The sequence below is a fragment of the Elephas maximus genome, chromosome 20 (assembly GCF_024166365.1).
Source record: "Elephas maximus indicus isolate mEleMax1 chromosome 20, mEleMax1 primary haplotype, whole genome shotgun sequence".
Lineage (NCBI taxonomy): Eukaryota > Metazoa > Chordata > Mammalia > Proboscidea > Elephantidae > Elephas > Elephas maximus.
Window position 1 is genome coordinate 54557713 of NC_064838.1, and position 19472 is coordinate 54577184.

Consider the following 19472-nt stretch of genomic DNA (forward strand, 5'->3'; position numbering starts at 1 on the left):
CCTCAGGCCCTGGGAACCGCCAGGGCAGAGACACAGGGGTGTGAAGGCCATCATGTTCTGGGAACTGCAGAAATGCATGTGTGGCCAGCCAGCCAGTGGGGGAGGTAGATGGGGAATATCAGGGCCAGCTAGGTGTGAGGCAGGGGTCTGCAGGGTGTCAGAGAGCCAGTGAATACAAAGGCTGGGCTCCAGGAGAAGGAAGCTGGAGGTGAAGATGGGACATGGCAAGAGAGCACTGTGTGAACAGTGGGCCTGCAGAGGTGGAGGCATGGTGAGAGGGGCTGCCTAACTAGAAACTGAGCAGATGCGAGCCAAGAGCAGAGAGCTGCCTGCAGGGACTGTGAAGGGAGGGCCTGAGGAATTTTGGGACCCTAAGTTCTGCCCCACTGTATCTGGCATTCTCTTGGGCCTATGTCTCAGTTTCTGGAAGACCAGGGAGTAGAGGCAGAGGCTGGGACAAATGGCCTGAGATAAAGCTCCCCAACTCACCACTCCAGGCGGCTGCCCTGAATGCTGTGACTTCATGGATGGACATTCCCCCCAGTTCTTAGAGAAGGAGTCCAGCAGCTCTCAGAGCCCCATCCTAACTACCCAGCTGTCCAGCCACTGCAGGCTGGGCTGGGAGATGCAGCAGGTGGTAGGAAAGGCCTCAGAGCCGTGTTTGCCCTGGCCTGGGCCCAGGCCTAGCAATAACAAACAGCCCCTCCCCCAGGTTGGCCACAACTGGCCTGGCCCGGGGACCCTACAGCATGCCCGCCTCTGGGCCTGCCAGAGCAGCCCAGCCCAGCCAGACCCTGCTCCCCCCAGTCTGGTATGAGGACCCTAACACCCACATGTTGGGTGACTTTGAAAGCAGGCCTGGCCTCTCAGGCCTGGAGTTGCCACTGGGGACATCCCACTCTTTGCATATGGTTTCTGTGAGCATCCAGGGTGTCTGCGAATAGGAATAGGAGGTGGGGACAGGCCTGAGAGACCCCAGTTAGCACCTCTTCTATTTGACTGTCTCATGGACAGCCCTCAAGCCCCTTTGGAGGGTGGAAATCTGAGGGCCTCTATAATGAAGGTAAGCTCTGATCTGGACAGGAGGAAAAGCCAGTTTCCTCCCTCCCTATGTCCCAACCCCCAGGAGCAGCTCCTGTGGTCAGAGGTTTGGGGGGGGGGCACTGTCCCAGTGTCTTTCTCTTTAGCCCTCCCAGCCATAGCTGAGCCCCCTCCCCTTCCCTCACAGCTTCCTCTTCACCCACTATCCCCAGATCAAAGAAAAAGACAGAACAATTTCCTTGTGACACAAAGGGAAACTGAGGAACAGTGGTGCTTGGGTGTGGTGGTACTGTGAGTCAGCAGGAAGAGAATCTGGGAGTCCTGACTCCAAGCCCAGGGTTGAGCCTGTCTTCTGAGGGCACTCCCCCAGCACCAGGAAGAGGGACAGATATGACACAGAAGTGCAGCTTGGCTCGGAGCAGGAGCAGCAGAGGCCATGAGATTAATCCAATCAGATCCAGTGGCCAAGAAGCAAGGGAGACAGCTGTCCTGGAAGCCCCCTCACCAGCTCACCCCAAAGATCAGCACCTTCCCCAACTCCCTGTTGCCTGAGCCCGGGGTCTTGACACCCACCACCCACCTTGAGCACCAAGGCCCTGGGTGGGATGCAGGAAGAAGTAGGATAGGAGATTCCAGCCAGAAACCAGGTCACTCAAAATCCCCTCCCTCCAGAGCACCAAATCCCATCCCCTATTTCCCATGGACAGGCTGACAGCATCCCCTACACATCAGCGGTAAGGAAATGGGGGGGGGGGGCGGCATTGTCAGGGATGTCTCAGGCAAGACTGAGCACAAGCCAGGCTTTGCTCCGCTCCCCCCCCCCCCCCCCCCGCTGCCGTCTTCATTGCCCTTGCCCCTGTCTGCTTCAGACACAATCTTGCCTGGGTATGTGAGGTGAAGACAGAGGGATTGTTGAGGCTTCCACCCACACCATGTCTCTGGTTGGGATGGGTGAGGTAGGCAGAAAGAGTATTTTTTTTTTTGTCTTGAGTGCTGTCTGCAAGTCCATTACTCAATGCATTCCATCTAGGTTGAGCATTGCCCTGGTCCCACTCCTCTTGGCTGAAAATCCCCCTCAGGCTGCAGGAAAGTGAGGGCAGAGAATTTCAGAGGTTAAGGGGCACCTAGAAACCTCAGAGAGAATCTGCTTGGGACTGAAGCCTCTCCCCCAACAAGACCCAACGGAGCCCCTCCCGGAGCAGCTGTTCTCCTGCCTAGGGGCTCCTTAGCGCTGGGGCTGCCCTTTTCCTCCAGGCCTGCCCCGGGTCCCGCCCCCGCTTCTCCCCGACCAGCCCCTCCTCCCGCGGGCCGCCAGGGATTGGAGGGTTGGGGGCGGGCCGGGGGCGGGGCCGGGCGCCCTTCTTCCCGAGACTCCGCTGTAGCGGCTGCAGCTCTGCGCTCAACCGGGAGCAGAGCGGACCGCAGGGGCCTGAGCAGAGCGCGGTAAGTCTCCACCCGCGAACCCAGGTACCGCTGGGGGTGCCGACCCGCCGACCCAGGGGCGCTCGGCGGGCCAGGCCGTGCTATCCACTCTCCAGTCGGTGGCTTGGCTCTGGACAGCTCCCCTCATCCGCCTCCACCCGGGTAGGCGCCCCCGCCTCCAGCGAGCCAGAGCTCGGTGCGGTCCGGGAGCAGACCTGGAAATCCACTAGTTGGGACCCAGCCCCAGGCCTGAGCCGTGGTCCTGGGAGGAGTACCTCCTTTTCTCTGGGCCTCTCGGCCGGGCCGGGAGGGACACCAGAAAGTTGGCAGCACCAGAAGCTGGGACCACAACTTGTGGCCGATTAGAACGCCTTGTTGCGGGCGCGGGGCACCCGAGGGCTTCCCGGGATAGGGCCCGTGGGGGCACACTGGAGAGGGGCCTGGAGGGGGGCTCAAGAGGGGGCTAGGACTGGCCCTGGAGCGTTGCCCCGACGGGCGCCTGACAGAGCAGCCAGGCTGGCACGCCGGGAATCCGTGTATATTTATACCGGCTGCGTTGGGCAGGGGCTTGAGGGTAGATCCGGCCGGGCAGCCCGAGGAGCCGCGGGTTACATGCTGGCCCCAGAGCCCGTGCCATTCGCAGTGGGACCAGTGGGGACGGTAGGTTCAGGGCGCGCGTCGCTTGCCAGCCTGCATGCGGGGAGCCGCTGTGCGCCCCCCCCCCCCCCGCCGGGTGCCCAGGCCGGGTGTAAGAGCACGCACCGCGTGGGACTGGAAGGGACGCGGACTTCGTTTGCATGAGCCTACCCCCATAGGACTGGCCCCTCCGATTGGCCGCAGAGAATGCGTGCATTTGTTTACACCTGGGGAGGGGGAGGTCGGGGGCGGAACCTGTGAGAATCTGCCCTCTCCCCCCATGGTGACTTGATCCCTGAGGGCAGCTATGGGTGGGCTCCCTGACAGGACTGAGGAGGGCTAAGTCAAGGCCCTGGTACCCTAGGGACCATCTTGGAGGACCCTGTCCTCCATCTATGGCCATCTTTCCTTCAGCCTGACAGAGCTGTCCTTCCTTCCACTACTGTCTCCAGCCACTGTGCTGCCCTTCCAGGGGCCCTTCCACTTTCCATCCCCTCTTCAACACGGCCTGGGTGGGGGCTCATTTCTTCTGAAGAGGAAGCAAATCTCTCCAGGGCTCTCAGTCTGGGGCACAGAAAGCTAGAGGGATCAGAACTATTCCATTAAAAAATAATAATAATAATCTTTTATTGTTTTAGGTGAAAGTTTACACATCAAATTAGGTTCCCCTTTAACAATGTTTATATAAATTGTCCCCTGCCATTGGTTACCATTTTTACAATGTGTCAGCATTCTCATGACTTCCATTCTATTTCTTCTCTTTCCATTGATCTAGCTTCCCTTCCTTTTCTTGCCTTTTCATCTTTGCTTTTGGGTAAATGTTGACTGTTTGGTCTCATATAGTTAATTGTCTAAGGGAGCACATTACTCAAGGTTGGTATGGTTTGTTTAATAAGCCAGTGAGTTATTTGACTGAAAGAGGACCCACTCAAATAGCTTCAATTCCAAGTTCAAAGGTTATCTTAGGGCAATAGTCTTGGGGGTTCCTCTGATTTCTATTGGTCCAGTAGGTGTGGCCTTTTTTAGGAACTTGAGTTTTGTTCTACATTTTTCTTCCATTCTATCCAGGACCTCCTATTGTGTCTCTGATCAGAATGGTCAGTAGTGGTAGCCAGGTACCATCTAGTTCTGGTCTCCGGTTAGAAGAGGCTGTGGTTCATGTGGGCTATTAGTCCCAAGGACTAGACTCTTCTTTGAGCCTTTAATTTCCTTCATTCTCTTTTGCTCCATACTAGGAGAGCCAATAGTTGTATCTTAGATGGCCACTTGCAAGCTTTTAAGACTCCAGACACTACTCACCAAACTAGGATGTAGGACACTATCTTTATGAACTATGTCATGTCAGTTGACTAAATTGTCCCCTGAGGCTATGGTCCCAAGCCTTTTAACCCAGTACCAGTCCTGCAAGTTGTTTGGATATGTCTAGGAAGCCTCTGTAACTGTGTCCCCTATGTGGTTTGTTATATATGTGGTGACATACACAGCACTCAACAGAAAAGAGCTGTTTCTTTTTTGCGGGAAGGAGCTGCAGCATAGCCACTGAGACTTTCCTGCAAGAAGCACCACTGGTGCTTGAATGAAGCCAGGTGATGAATGGAGCCAGGCCCAGCTCATCTCCGAGAGGGCTGGATTGACTGCCATCAGGAATGGGAGTCTCTGACTCCTCGATACTGGGGGCAGGGACTGTGTCTCTAGAGAGGGTATGGGGGGGAGTGCCTCAGAACTGACTTCTGCCTGGGCTGCTGGAGCCAAGGCCCTCACTACCCTCTCAGTGCTGGTTCTTCAATGCTGGTTCTTTGGGCCCACATCACAAAAGCCCACCAGTCCAGGGTGGGCTTGGAGTCCAGGGCTCCAAGTGGTGGGACCATGACAGTTGAATGCTCCTGTCCTGTGCCTGCTGTCCTAGCTTTAGAGCCCCACGCAGGTGGAGAAACTGAGGCACAACAGGACAGGCTGGGTGGTTCATGATCTCTGGGCTGGATCACAGAAGGATTTGGAGCTAAACTGAGCAGCCCGGGCAGTCTGGGCTGGGTGTTGGGACAGGCACTCAGTTTGCAGGGAAAACTTGTTGTGGGAGGAGGGGGCTGGCCACAGAGGAAGTGCAGTGCTGGCATCTGTGGATGGAAGGCGGTCTATTCCGTGGCAGGATGGGGACCCTGGGGCAGGATATTCCAGAGTGGACACTTGGAGCAGCTGAGATGAGCTGGGGGCTTGCAGAGAACCTTGGACCCGTTCCATTTATTTAACAACATTTACTGAACACCTACTATGTGCCCTGTGCATGTTCAGTCTGGTGGGCAGAAGGCAGGCCTTTGATACTGGATGGGAGGACAGATGTGGGGGGGTGGGTACTCTAGAGGACCAGGAGGCGCTTCAGGAACCAAAAGGAAGGACCAGCTGCTGGGTCAGGAGGGGCTTTCCGGTCAGCCGCCTGGGGTGGCTTGGTTTTGAATTTCCGCTCTGCAGGCCATGTCCTGTACCCAGCCCCTCAGCCGGCACGTCTGCACACATGCATAGTTGCTGAGGATGAGGATCACCCCAACTGACCGTCATCTCCATAGGTCTTTCCCATCATTCAGTAGACAAGCCAGGAGCTCTGAGCTTTCCATCTAGACCTGACCTTGTGGCCCTGGTGAGCTCAGCCCCACTTTCTGGATGTCCCTACACCTGGTCAGTAGGGGAATAGACTGCCCTTGTGGGGACTTGGGAGTAAGGTGGCAGCCTTCTTGTGGAGCCTTGCCTGGCCATCCCTGTAATGCCACTGGGCCGCCTTCCCCCTTGCCTGGGTCTTCTGACTCCCTCTCCACTTCTTGTTTCTTCCGGGTCTTTCTCTGCTTTTCATTGGCCATCATTCTTTGTCTGACTTGCTGTCTCTCAGTCTCTTCCTCCATCTGGCTATCTCTGACTGGTTGGTCATCTCTTCATGTCTATCTCTCACCCTCTCTGGTTGTCTCTGTCTTTCTCTGTCTCCTTGTCTGAATTTCTATGTACCGAAATTCCTGTCTTTCTGTGTGTTTTTCTCTGTCTGTGTCCTATTCTATCTGTTTCTCTGTCTCTCTGGATCAGTATGCATGGACACCTAATGTGTGTATATGTATTCTCTCCCTTCTTCCTCCCTGTCTATCTTTCTGCCTCTCTCTTCTCCTCCCTGACATTGGATGATGCCCTCCTCTAGGCTGGCCTTGCCTTTAGCCCCCTGTGGGGGTCTCCAATGAGTCCTGAGCTACCCCAGGCCCCTGCTCCAGTTTTCTTTGGGGCCAGGAGTCCGGCTGTCCAAATATTTGGCTGCCTCCAGGGAATTCCCAGTCAGCAGGAAAGAGGATGGGCTGCCTGGCTCAGGGTCTCCCTTGCTCCTGGGGGTCACAGACACGTGATGTCCTGTCCTTTGCGTTCGCTGGGCCTTGGGCGGCACGTTCTTCTCAGCAGGCTGGCAGTTGGGGGAAGGGGCTGCTGCTGGCTCTGGCCAGCCATCAAGAGGTTCTGGCTGCAGACTTTATTGGGGGTAACCTGAGCAAGGAGGATCCAGGGCTGGTCCAGAGGGTAGGCCAAATGACTGGGACTAGGCCCAAGTCCGAGCACCTCTTGGATGTCTGGAAAATGTTCCCTGCCACAGGAAAGTCCACCTTCCGGCCCCAGCTGTGGGCCTCTCAGATCCTCCCAGATACTCCGGATGCCCGGTACACAGAGGTACAGACCCCAGATCACAGGGCCAGGGAGCTGGAGGGCTGGGATGGTCAGTACGCCAATCTCTGGGCCAGCTGCCTTTCTCTAGGGTGGGCTCCCTCTTGCATGCCCGCCCCTCAGTACCAGCCTGGTATGGGCCACATACTGGCCCCTCAGTGTTGTTGATGGTGGTAAGGGAGTAGTGGATGGGGGACTGGCCTCTACTAGGGTCAAAATCTGGAGTTCTGGATCTTGGGAGAGGTAAGGGGTGACTTTTGGTACCTTCCCCTGTTCTACACACCCTTCCACAAGCCTTAGACCTCAGACCTGCTATCAGCTCCCCACAAAACCCGTGGCTGTACCTTGAGTACAGACAATTCGAATGTGTCAGTTGAACCTGGTTCCCCATTGACTGATCTGTCCTCTGAGTGGGGCTTCCCTTTGAGGCCTGGGGACACATGTGTGCAGAGGAGCAGTGATCTAGATGGGTGCCAGGGTGGGAGGGCACCCTGTCTCAGCTAAGAAGGGGAGTGGTGACGATGGGCTAAGCTAGAACTGGGGTTATCCCCGAGCCCCCGGAGATAACCACAGGGGACCCTCCAGCCAGACCAGCTGCCCCTCCCCTGAGATCTGGCTGAGGTTAGGGATGCCCAGGCTTAGGGTGTCTGGGGGTCACAGCAACAAGTTCTGCTGGATCTCTGCCCCCACCAGTGCATGCAACAGTGTTGGTACCTTCCTGTGGCCAGCCCTCTTCTGCAGACCTACTCATGTCCCTGAGCATCGGGAAGGAAGCCACAGCTCAGACCCCTGGGGATTCCAAGGACCTTAATCCCGGGACAGAGAGCTGTGCTTCCCCGAGCTGCTGACAAGAGAAGCCGCCCTCGGTGGCCTGGATTCCTGGGCCCCGAAATCTTTAATTAGCCCAGCCCAACACCTGCCAAGGTGTGCCTGATGAAGTCTCACCCTGTGATGCCCGCGTGGGCGGGCGTCACCTGCTGCACCATCCGTGTGGCTCCTGGCTCCCTCCTGGTCCTTATCTCTCAGCAGAGCAAACAGGCCCCAGGGCAGAGGCCTGGGCCATCGATTTACTGCCCTGACCCATGCTGCACCCATAAGAGATGTCATTCTGATGACTCACCCAGGGTCACAGTGATCTCTCTGCCCTGGTGTCTGACTCCCCTCTGGAGGTGAAGGCCTTGGAGAGGCTCCTCACTCCACCCCCAGCTCCAGCCAAGTCTCAGAGGGGACAGGGGGACACTGAGGTCTGGGGGGGGGTGGAATATTCTGCCACAGCCACACAGCAAGGTAGGGCTGGGCAGGGCCTCAGACTCAGGGTGTTTGCTCTGGGTTTTCCTCATAGTGGGTTAGGATCTGCTGGCAGCTTTCCTTATATAAGGGGTCCTCGCCTCAGTCTACCCTGAGTCCCTGCTACAAAGGAGTCTGGGAAGTGACAGGCCTGAGGGGCTGAAGTGGTTGAAAATGGGCTGACAGCCCCAGGGAATGGCTGGGGCCTGCATGCCAGGCTAGAGTAAACCCCCAACACAGCCCCCAAGCCCTCAGCCCTGACCTACGGTGAAGTCAGACTGCTCGACTTCACCTTTAAGGCCTTGTCAGGCTTGTCTGTGGCGTGGAACCCTCAGTGAAACTCATTTCACCCTCACAGCCTACCATCTACATTCACACCACACCACAGGGCCTTTGCCGGTGCTGTGTCCTCTACCTGCAGCACTCTTTCCCCATTTCCACATATCGGGGCTCCCACTGGAACTTCAGGACTGGCTCCATCACCACTCCTCCTCCAGGAAGCCTCTTTGGCTCCTTCCTCTCCCCTTTACTGAGTCTGGGTGCTATGTGACCCACACTCAGTTACAGCAGGAGCTATAGAGTGGGGGATGTGTTTAGGGGTCTTGTCCTTTCCAGACTGGAGGTCATTGGAGGATGGGTATGTCAGGTCGTCTGTGGGATCTCAGGCCAGCCAGAGACCCAGCAGTGACTAGTGATGAGTAATAGCTACCAGGCCCTGAAGGTCTAGAACCAGGTCCTCCTAGGGGGTGGGGAACCTGGATCCAGGACTTCAGGTACCTCCCAGCAAGCCCATGCTATAGGCTGTAGTCTCCCTGGAGGCAATGCCTGGCTGCTAGGGAAGGATATTAAGGCAGAGAAGGGTGCTTTGTCCAGGCTGCCGACTCAGCACACTTTGAGGGCCTGTCCCAGCCTGTCCAGGGCAGGGGGCTGGGCGAGGGCAACCCCAGCTGAGTACCAGCCTGGAAACCAGGCACCGGCATCTCCACACCCAGGTGGGATCCTTGGCGGGGTGCTGATGGTGAGGCTTATGGCAGAGGCATGAGGAAAGGCTCACCTCTGGAGCCCTGGTCTAGAGGATGAGGGTTCGAGAAGAGATGGTAACATTGTCATGGTCCTGAGTGCGAGGGGAGGGGGTGCTGGTTGGGGAAGAGGGCTCAGACACAGGCATCAGGGGAGGGAGAGCAAGTTGAAGGGGTCCAGCGGTTCCAGTGTGGGGTCCCCAGGCCAAGGTGCCTGGGTTCTGAAGTCTGACCTAGGGCTCCCTGGGACAGTGGAGGACTATCTCTGATTAGTGATGTGTGTGGCTCTGGTCAGTACTGTGTGGCCTTCCCTACCCACTCCTACCCCCAAGCACTAAGTCTGAGTGCTAAGTCCAGGTTCAAGAGCAGACCTGAGACCACCAGAGCCTGGAGTGGGGATGGCAGATTCAGAGCAAGATTTGAGGTTTTCAAGTGGAGGGGGTTCCATGGCCTCAGGACCAGTCTCTGGCTGACCTGTCTGGCAGTGTTACCCCCTCCCTGGTCTCTCCTCTGGCCTTGGTGCTCCTGCTGGCAGGTCTGGCCTCCAGGATGTCCTCGCAGAGCCTGGAAGCAGTTTGCCCAGGCACCTTCTGGGCATGTGGTAGGTGGCACCAGGCCCCAGTGATGGGAGAGGGGCCATGAGTTGTCTGGGCAGTGGGGTGGAGGGGCAGCTAGTTCCTTCAAGGCCAAGCAGAGCCAAGCCCAGAGAGCAGGGAAAGGGGGCCTGATCCAGTGATCCAGTTCCCTCTCCAGCTGGCCGAGGCCCTGAACTCCTGGCCAGGGCTCAAGAAAATGGGGGGGGTTGCTCAGAGGGTCTGCTTCTGGAGGGTGGCACCTGCGGGTGGGGGTCCCCTGGCAGGGAAGGAGAGCCTGGTAGGATAACATGACCCTGAGGCCAGGGCTATGTGAAGGGTAAGGCCTGTGTGGTCCAGGGAACTGGGCCCTGGAGCACCCATTTCCTGGAAGGCCCACCAAGAGCCCTTCACAGCTAGGCGGGAAGGGCCCAGGTGTCCAGCCACCCAGCACTGCCTCAGGCCTCCTGGCTCGGGGGGGGGTTAGTCTCTGCGCCTGCCGTTCCCAGCGCCAGCTCTCAGCCCACAGAAGGCCTTTTGTTCTGGCTGCCAACAGTGCCCGCCGGGCGGCTGGGAACAGGGCCCACAGCCCTCACCCTGTCCCGAGGCCTCCAGCCATCGGGCAGTATCATTCTAGGTTGGCCAGGAGGCCCCTGGCAAGTGAGACCAATGCAGGAAACCATCTCCCAGTATTAATGTCAGAGAGGGAGAGGCAACTCAGGGCCCACCTCTAGAGTGGGGCCTGGGGGCCTGGGACTCAGTATCTGGGGGTCCGGGTGCCCCTGAGCTCTGAACTCAGGTCATCCAGCTGACGCTTACTTCACAGACAGGGAAACTGAGGCCCCAAGGGCTTGTCTCGGCTGCTGTGTGTTTGAGGAGGGAGCCACATACTGGCTGAGGTGTCCCGCCAGGATAGCCTGAGAGACCCAGGTATGGCAGCTTTACCCTCCTGAAGGCAGGTCCCGGGGAGGCAGAAGATGGAGCCACAAATGTGCACGTATGTTGTGAGCGCCCCCCAGGGAGGTGCACCATGGCTGCAGGCTCTACCTGGGAGGCTAGGCAGTGGGCCCAAACAGAAGATAACCAGAGGGACCGTCTGCTCTGCAGACTTCTGACCTGTGTTGGTGTGAGAGCTAGTGCTCCTGGTGGTGGTGCCTGAGCCATGGAGGCACCTCTGCAGACGGAGATGGTGGAGCTGGTACCCAATGGCAAACACTCGGAGGGGCTGCTCCCAGCCACCACCCCTACGGCGGACAACCAGAGGTGAGCAGAGGAGGGACCCAGCCATGGCTCAGGACAGGGCAGAACAGGGCAGGGGTACAGAGCAAGGGGCTAGAACCAAGCCGCCTGTCCTGCCTGTGCCTGCAGAGTCGAGGGCCCCAGAAGGAGCTATGTTGAGGGCGAGGACTTTCTGCAGAAAAGCCCAAGCAAGGAGCCACACTTCACTGACGTGAGCCGGGGCAGCAGTGGGGGGTGGGGCACTGTTGTCAGCATGGGTGATGGGAGGCCCAGGGGCAGTGAGGGAGCACCACGGTGCTCAGGCCGTGCTGACTATCTCCACCCCTCCTCATCCCACTCTGGTGCCCGCAGTTCGAGGGGAAGACATCGTTTGGGATGTCAGTGTTCAACCTCAGCAACGCCATCATGGGCAGTGGCATCCTCGGGCTCGCCTATGCCATGGCCAATACAGGCATCATCCTTTTCCTGTGAGTGCCCTCAGTGAGTCTTCTGTTAGATAGACTCAGGGGCTGGGAGCTCAGCAAGCTGCCAACCATGACCTCCCAGGACCTGCCAACTCCCCATACCTAGGCCCAGCCTACAGTGGGTGGGCACTTCTTACACTCAATCCAAACCACAGCTAAAAAAAACAGCCAAGGTCGGACAAATATACCTCACTGCTGAGCAAACCCTCTGAGGTCATGACACCGGGCCAGCCTTACAGGCCTGAGTCTTTCCTTCCACCATGTCCACGTGTGGTGGCCAAATCCCCATGGCCGGCCTCGTGTGGGTACATGTGTCATTCACCTGGGGGCTCTGCCCTGCAGCCTGAATGGAAAACCTGTTTATTCCAAGGCCTCAGCGGCAGGAGGTGCTCAGAGGGCCCACTTCTGGGTCATGTCCCACCCTGGTTCACACAGGGGGTGTTCACCACCTCTGGGGCCTGCTGAGCTTGCACTGCACCTGTTTGGGGTCCAGGCACCCAGGGGCTGCACAGCCAGGTCTCCTGGAGCCCACTACCCCCTGCCAACCAGGAGAGCCCCAGTGGCCTCTTGTCACCCATCTTCCCAGGTTCCTGTTGACAGCCGTCGCCCTGCTCTCCAGCTACTCCATCCACCTGCTGCTCAAGTCCTCGGGGATCGTGGGTGAGCCTCAAACCAGGCCTTCAGCAGGGGGTGTGGTATTGAGGAATGCCCCTGACTGTCCTGACCTCTGTATCCACAGGCATCCGTGCCTATGAGCAGCTGGGCTACCGTGCCTTCGGAATGCCGGGGAAGCTGGCTGCAGCCCTGGCCATCGCCCTACAGAACATTGGTGGTAAGGCCAGGGGCAGTGGTTGGTGGGTGGACAGGTCTGAAGGTTGGCTGGTTTGCCTAACCCCAGGGTCTGCTTGCCCTTCTGCCCCCAGCCATGTGCAGCTACCTGTACATCATCAAGTCGGAGCTGCCTCTTGTCATACAGACCTTCCTGAACCTGGAAGAGAAAACTTCGTGAGCCCCAGGGTGGGGAGGGACTGGGTGAGGCTGGGAGGCCCTAGTCCACCCCTCCACATCCACCCACTGGCCCTGGGGCCTCACACTGGGCGAGTGGAGGGGATGGAGAGCTGCTGGTGAGCCAACATTCAGCACACAGTTGTCATGAAACACCTAGGGGAACCCCCAGGGAGGGGACGTGTATGGGTTGGGGTGGGGGATGGTGAGGCTGAGAAAGCTGGGCCACCTGGCCCTAGCCTGTGAGCGTGAGTGGGGGTGAGAGCCTCCAGGCTTAGCTCTAAGCACCTGCTATTCCTGACCATGACTTGGGGGTTAGCACCCCCACCACCAAGAGCTTAAGCCCAGGGTGTCTCTGTTGCCCATCACTTTAGCCAGCCCTGCCTGGACACCAACCACATTTTGTGGGTGGGAAGGAGAGAGCAGACAGCTAGGTCTACCCTCACAGCCCAGCCTGGGCAAGCAGAGGGGTTGAGAGGCTAAGGGCAGCTCCAAGAGGAGAGAAACAAGCTGGATCCCTTTCTCAAAGAGTTGGCCTTCGGACTTGCCCTTGAAGGATGGCCTTGTCCCTTATCTCCCTGTGCCCCATGCCTGTTCCAGAGGCCAAGAGGGACCACAAAGTTGGCAAGGCTCTGAGACCCCCTTGGAAAACGCCCCCCTCCAGAGCCAGGTCCTTTTATCTCACCCATCTCTCTCAGCCCCTTGGGTCCTCTACCTGTGTGTCCTGAGCAGTGACATAATCGTAACAGTTACCAGGCCAGTGCCTCAGTCCACCATGAGGAGGATGCTGGGACGGTACCTATTTTGCAAATGGGGAAAGGGACACTCAGAGCTGAAGACAAGTCTTCTCCAGAGGTCACTCAGTGGCATCACTGGTGACTATGATTGGGGGAGGCAGGTAGCCCTGCCCTGGACAGAGAGGGCTCTGACTCTGGCTCCCATTCCCATCCCCACAGGGACTGGTACGTGAATGGAAACTACCTGGTGATCCTAGTCTCTATCACCGTCATTTTGCCCTTAGCACTTATGCGGCAGCTCGGTGAGTGGTGTGTCAGGGTTAGGGACCCTCAAAGGGGATAGTAGAGGGAGCAGAGGAGGGGCTCCCCAGTCTCACAGCCCTCCTTCACTTTGTAGGCTACCTGGGCTACTCAAGTGGCTTCTCTCTCAGCTGCATGGTGTTCTTCCTAATTGCAGTGAGTCACCCTCTACACCAGTTGAGGAAGAGGGCAGATCTCCCAGCGGAGCCCTCTGTCAGAGGGATGGGCAGATCTCCCAGGGAAGCCTGGATCAGAGGACAGCACCTCCGTTTCTGATCTAAGTGTGGCCCTATGGTGACTCCCCAGGTAGTCTAGCCCAGCCCTGATACCCTCGTCTCCACCCAGGTCATCTACAAAAAGTTCCATGTGCCCTGCCCGTTGCCCCTCAACGTTACCAACATCGTGGGCAACTCCAGCCACGTGGTCATCGAAGAGGAGGCACAGCTGCAGGTGGAGACTGAGGCTGCAGCCTTCTGCACCCCGAGCTACTTCACACTCAACACACAGGTACTGACAGGCTAGGGTGGGGGCAGGGGACCCAGCAACGGTGGCGGGGGGCACCGTAACCCAGTCCCCATGTTTCCCCAGACGGCGTACACCGTCCCCATCATGGCCTTCGCCTTCGTCTGCCACCCTGAGGTGCTGCCCATCTATACAGAGCTCAAGGAGTAGGTGTCCATGACTGGGAGACAGCGCGGGGCAGCCTTGAGCTGTCTTGGAGAGAATGGATGTGGTCCCAAGAATGGGGGTGATAGTGACAGGAGCCAAGTAATTTTATCAGAGATCTTGCTGATTCCCATGAGGTGGGGTTGGGAGCAAGAAGGAGGCTCCCATGGGTGTGGGATGGTGAGAGTGTGGTGCCAGAAAGATCCCAAGGGCAATGGGGCTCTCCCAATGTGGCCCCTATGGCACCAGCCCTCTCCCTCACCCCACTACCCCATAGCCCCACCAAGAGGAAGATGCAACACATCTCCAACCTGTCCATTGCCGTCATGTACGTCATGTACTTCCTGGCTGCCCTCTTCGGCTACCTCACCTTCTACGGTATGGCTGGACCGGTGGGGGCAGAGGCCAGGCTGGGGGCAAGGGACTGGCCAGTGGCCATGGCACCCCGCATACTATAGGCGCTCATTAGGTGTGTGATACCTGACTGTGCTCTGCAGCTGTGGAGGTGAGTCTGAGCGCCACTCACCACAGTGTCAGGATTGGCCCAGCAGCACAGGGCCCAGACCCCTCCCTGGGTCACCTATTGACCACCCTCCCTGCCCGCCACAGACGGGGTGGAGTCGGAGCTGCTGCACACCTACAACAACGTGGACCCGTTTGATGTGCTGATTCTGTGTGTGCGAGTGGCAGTGCTGACGGCAGTCACACTCACAGTGCCAATCGTTCTGTTCCCGGTGAGCCAATGGGCAGGTAGCCAGTCCAATGAGCGGGTAGGGCTGATGGGACTGATGGGCTGATGGCTCTCCACCCCCACCCCTCAGGTACGCCGGGCCATCCAGCAGATGTTATTTCAGAACCAGGAGTTCAGCTGGCTGCGGCACGTGCTCATCGCCACCAGCCTGCTCACTTGTATCAACCTTCTGGTCATCTTTGCTCCCAACATCCTGGGCATCTTTGGGATCATTGGTGAGGGTCTGGCCCTGTTGTATGTGAGGGAGGGCATTTCCCCAGAGAATTTCCCTTCTGCAAATCCTGGCAAACTCTTGAGCTCACACCCTATATTTAAGTGATGACTGTTGGCCATGTGCACGCTTAACCTCCCCCTGACCTTTTGTCCTTAAGGCTATTTTAACCCCGTTAAGGGCTCAGAACCACCGAGTCAGGGGCTAGACCAGCCCCCTCCGGGGGGTAGGGGGAAGCCCAAGGGTCAGGGGCCTCCCTACAGGATCTTATTGAGTCTTGTTCCCATTTTGCATATGGGGAGACTGAATTTCAGGGTTATTAAGGGAGAAGCATGGCCACACAGCTGGCAAGTGAGAGAGGCTTGATTCCCAGGACCGCTGGACTCCATGTTTGGTGCTCTGTCTACTGCCCCATCCCAACTGGGGCTTTGAGCTGGAAGGTCAGAAATTCCTGAGGCATCTTTAGGGTGACCCAACTGAGGAAACTGACTCCCCAACACAACTCCTCAGGGATTGATGCACGGACCTGGGGGCTAAGCCTCATGAAGATCATGGCCAGAACTCTTAGTTCTATGGATCTGAAATCCAATTCAAAATGAGTTAAGCAGAAAAGAATCTATTGGTTCGAATAATGGGAAAGCCTTCAGGAATAGCTGTATCCAGGAACCCAAACAAAATCCTCAAAGCTCTGCCTCTGCCCATCTCTTGGCTTGGCTTTTCTCTTTGTTAGTTTCATTCACCGACAGGTCCTCCTGACATCAACGGCATCAGCCTTCCATCCTGGTGGACAGAGAACAAGGAGAGGGGATGGTGGGTTACTTACTCAGAATCAAATAGAGCTAGGGACAATTCCCCCATGCTCTGGGACCTTGATGAGACTCCCCTAACAAGAGATGTTTGATCTAAGCCTTAGCTGATAGGTGGACATTAGCCAGCAGTGGCCATGCCTTGTTCTTTTGCAGGTGCCACATCTGCCCCATGCCTCATATTCATCTTTCCTGCCATCTTCTACTTCCGCATCGTGCCCACTGAGAAGGAGCCTGCGAGGTCCACCCCTAAAATCCTGGTGCGAGGGACCTGGAGGTTGGTGGGCTGGTGTGGGGGGTTAGGGGGCTGCCCTGACCTCAGACCTGACACTAACCTCTGACCCCTCAGGCCCTTTGCTTCGCCATGCTTGGTCTCTTGTTGATGACCATGAGCCTGAGCTTCATCATCATTGACTGGGTCTCCGGGACCAGCCAGCATGGAGGAAGCCACTAGATTGCCCCTGTCCTGCCTACTCGTCACAGCACCCCTGCCCAGACTGTCCAGCCCCTACTCCCATCCAGTGGCCAGTCACAAAGCAGGAGAAGGACAAGTTAACATGATGACATTTGGCCCTGCCCCACATCCTCTCTGTAGAAGTTCTTGTGTTAAAGAGCCAGAACCAAGGCCTTTGGGCCACCACCATGCTGCAGGGGCTTCCTTAGTTGGAGGTTGGGGTGGAGATGCACCCCTTGCCCCCTTTTGTCACCTCAGATCCTGCCAAGCTCCTCATCTTCCTTGCACAGATGTATATACTAAGGGCCAGCAGCTGCCTCTGAGCTCACACAGCCTGTAGGGACACACAGGCTGGAACGCAGGCCTGCTGCCATCCCCCACCCTGCCACTAGGGCCAAGGTCTGTGCCCTGAGGCCTCATCTCCCCCAGCACCCTTGCCTTCCCTCCTTCAGTTCCCCAGGCCCCTTTCAGGACCTTGGGCTCAGGCCCTTGAAAACCTCTGTCCCTTTCTCCCATCCCCCACCAGGAGGAGACCCTCCACCCCACAGCTGGAGTCAGTGGGTTCTGCTGAGAGTGGAGCTAGTATGGGCTCCCCTAAGGGACCCCTACCTTGCCCTTCACCAGTCCTGGGGAGACTGAGGCTTCCCCTACCCCCGTCCCACCCCCAGCCTGGGTCCTGGGCCACAGCTCACATTCTGCTGCTGGGAGAAGGGAGAGGCTGAGCTCAGAGTGTCCCTATACCTGGGAGGCCAAAGATCCCAGGGGCCAGCCTGAGGCTAGGGTGGGGAGGCTGGTAGCCCTCTTTTATAAATATTAGACATAAGACCAGCTGTGTTTTATGTTCTTAGGCTGTATGACTTCGGGGTTCCTGGAAGGTAGAGTGAAGGCCAGGGTATGATGGAGGCCCTCCTGCCCCCTTCCCTGGGGTGGGGATGGGGACAGACCACCCCACCCCACCCCCTGCCTCCCAAACCAACCATCAGTGCTCAGACCCGGCTCTGGGCCTGGGCCAGGCTCAGCACAGACCTGCTTTCTCACGGGGTGAGGTGGGGAGGAATTAATGAGGCCCTAGGAATTGGGACAGAAAGAGGCCTCCGGAAGGAGGCAACGTGAGGTGCATCCCCAGCAGCTTCAGGGAGGGTCTGAGTTGGGGGCAGCTGAGCTGCAGAAGCCCCAGGAAGGGCCCCCTATCCTACCCTCCCCCGGCTCCCAAGCTGCCTTGTCAACCCTCTGTCAAATCCCCAAGTCTGGGGACAAAAATCCAGGGATCCTGTGCCCTGTTGGGCTGATCTTTTTATTAACAGTAAAATCCACTGTGAATAAAGGTGGGTTAGTGAGTCCCTGTGTGTGAGCAGGGTTGGGAGGTAGAGGGTCAAAGGCAGGCTGGGGGCTGCAGGGAGTCGAGGCAGCCCCAGGTGCCCAGGCCTGGTGGGACCGGGAAGCTGCCCGCTGCCTCCGGCAGGCCTGAACCAGCTGGGGCCCAGTGGGATGGAGCTGCCTGGGCTCTGGCACCAAACTCTCATTAGGAGAGACCCTGCACCCAGCTAGACCGCCAGCAAAAGGACAGCAGGAAAAATCCAGTTTGAGCTTACTATGTGGCTGCCAGCCCTGGAAACCCCTGAAGAAAGAACTTCCTCAAGCTGGTGGTTGTTAGGTCCACGGCAGTGCCAGCTGGGCAGAGGGAGGCTTCCTGAGTTCGGCTTTCCTCAGCCCCAGGTGCCTGACTCCAGCCTGGAGACTCATAGAGGAGCCCCGTGGCCCCAGGAAGGAGGCTGGACACTAGCCTACAGGTGGCTATGGCCCAGGGTGCCCTGGCAGGAGGAGTTGCCCTCTGGGGTTCTCTGGCTTTTCCCCCATAAAGTGTGGCCATAGCCCTTTCTAGGCTCCTTGGTGCCTAGGGGTAGGAGTCAGTAAAGGGTGAGGTCCATCCCACAAGCAGACCCTAGGGGTCTTCTTTAGCACTCCATCCAAAGAAGGCTGCAGGTCAGAGCAGCAGCAGGACTGGTGGAATCCTGTTAAGATGTCAGGCCTGCCTCAGGCCTCTTGGATCAGAGAATGTGCCGACAGTGTCCACCCCAACAACACACACAGTGTGGAGAGGGCCATCAGCCCTGAGAGGCCACCCTGGCCTGCCCAAGTAGTCCTCCTCCAGCTGCACTGGTGGGCGGCAGGCTTCAGAGGTGGGATGGTGGGGCAGGGTGCAGGTGAAGTAGCCGATATACTCAATCCACTGCCCACATGACTGTTGATTGAAAATTAGTGTCCTTCATCCCCAGCTGTCAAGCTCCAGCCACTCAGCCTCCATGTGGATGGGTCTGTAGGTCCTTGGGCATCATTAAGCATTTTCTTTTTTAATTTTACTTATTTTGTTGTTGAGAATATACACAGGAAAACATACACCAATGCAACCGTTTCTACATGTACAATTCAGTGACATTGATTACATTCTTCAAGTTGTGCAATCATTTCCACCCTCCTTTTCTGAATTTGTTTCTCCCCCTTTAACATAAACTCACTGCCCACTAAGGTTCCTATCTAATCTTTCCAGTGGCTGTTGTCAATTTAATCCCATGTAGACAGAGCTTAAAAGAGCATAATGCTCAAGGTAGACTTTTTTTACCAGTTAATTTAAGGTATTGTTTGGCTTTAAAAAGAACTTCAGGGGGTATTTTTGGTTTAAAGTCTTTAAGCATTTTTGCAAGCTTTGAAGAGTTTCCCAGGTTGTTTTTTCCCCTTCTTTTTTGCCCTTTAAAATGTGCCCTGTCTAGAATATAGACAAGTTAGAGCAGCTGGAAAGTTTTTCTAGAGCAGCTGGAAAGTCCACCACAGAGGTCTTCTATATTTCTATTCACTGTTTTTTCTTATGGATGCTTGTTATAGAAAAATGGCAATATGATCAGGATAAGGGGCAAAAGCATGGGCTTCAGACTCCCTGTTCAGCCTGCACCCTCCTCTCCCTGGGCACATTTACACACTCCCTATCAACTAAACAGGGATTCACTCGTTCACTCATTCATTCAACAAGTGTTTATTGAGATTTCCTACATGCTAGGCAGTCTTCCAGCAGCTGTAAATAGAGTAGTGAGCAAAGGGAAGACACCCGCCTTGCTTGAATTTGCATTCTAGGTGGGTGATTCAGACCAGAAACGTGAAACCTAACCACTAAGTTACATCATTTGTT

General features: G+C 56.9%; 1 protein-coding gene across 4 annotated transcripts; it reads left to right on the top strand.

Annotated features, from left to right (window-relative positions):
- The first annotated feature begins 2414 nt into the window (after positions 1–2414).
- SLC38A3 (solute carrier family 38 member 3) lies at positions 2415–17587 on the top strand. Of its 4 annotated transcripts, none has more exons than XM_049863030.1 (17): positions 2424–2484; positions 10485–10655; positions 10766–10921; positions 11027–11108; positions 11249–11364; positions 11948–12021; positions 12101–12193; positions 12285–12366; positions 13323–13405; positions 13501–13559; positions 13749–13910; positions 13992–14071; positions 14347–14447; positions 14679–14803; positions 14891–15035; positions 15994–16097; positions 16187–17587. In XM_049863030.1, the coding sequence occupies exons 3-17, from the start codon at positions 10821–10823 to the stop codon at positions 16289–16291; spliced, it is 1512 nt and encodes a 503-aa protein (XP_049718987.1). In that variant the 5' UTR covers positions 2424–2484; positions 10485–10655; positions 10766–10820; the 3' UTR covers positions 16292–17587. The 4 variants fall into 4 exon arrangements, with proteins under 4 accessions (XP_049718988.1, XP_049718987.1, XP_049718985.1 ...); XM_049863028.1 differs by having other exon boundaries at positions 10485–10588; XM_049863031.1 differs by lacking the exon at positions 10485–10655 and having other exon boundaries at positions 2415–2484.
- The last annotated feature ends 1885 nt before the right edge of the window (positions 17588–19472 follow it).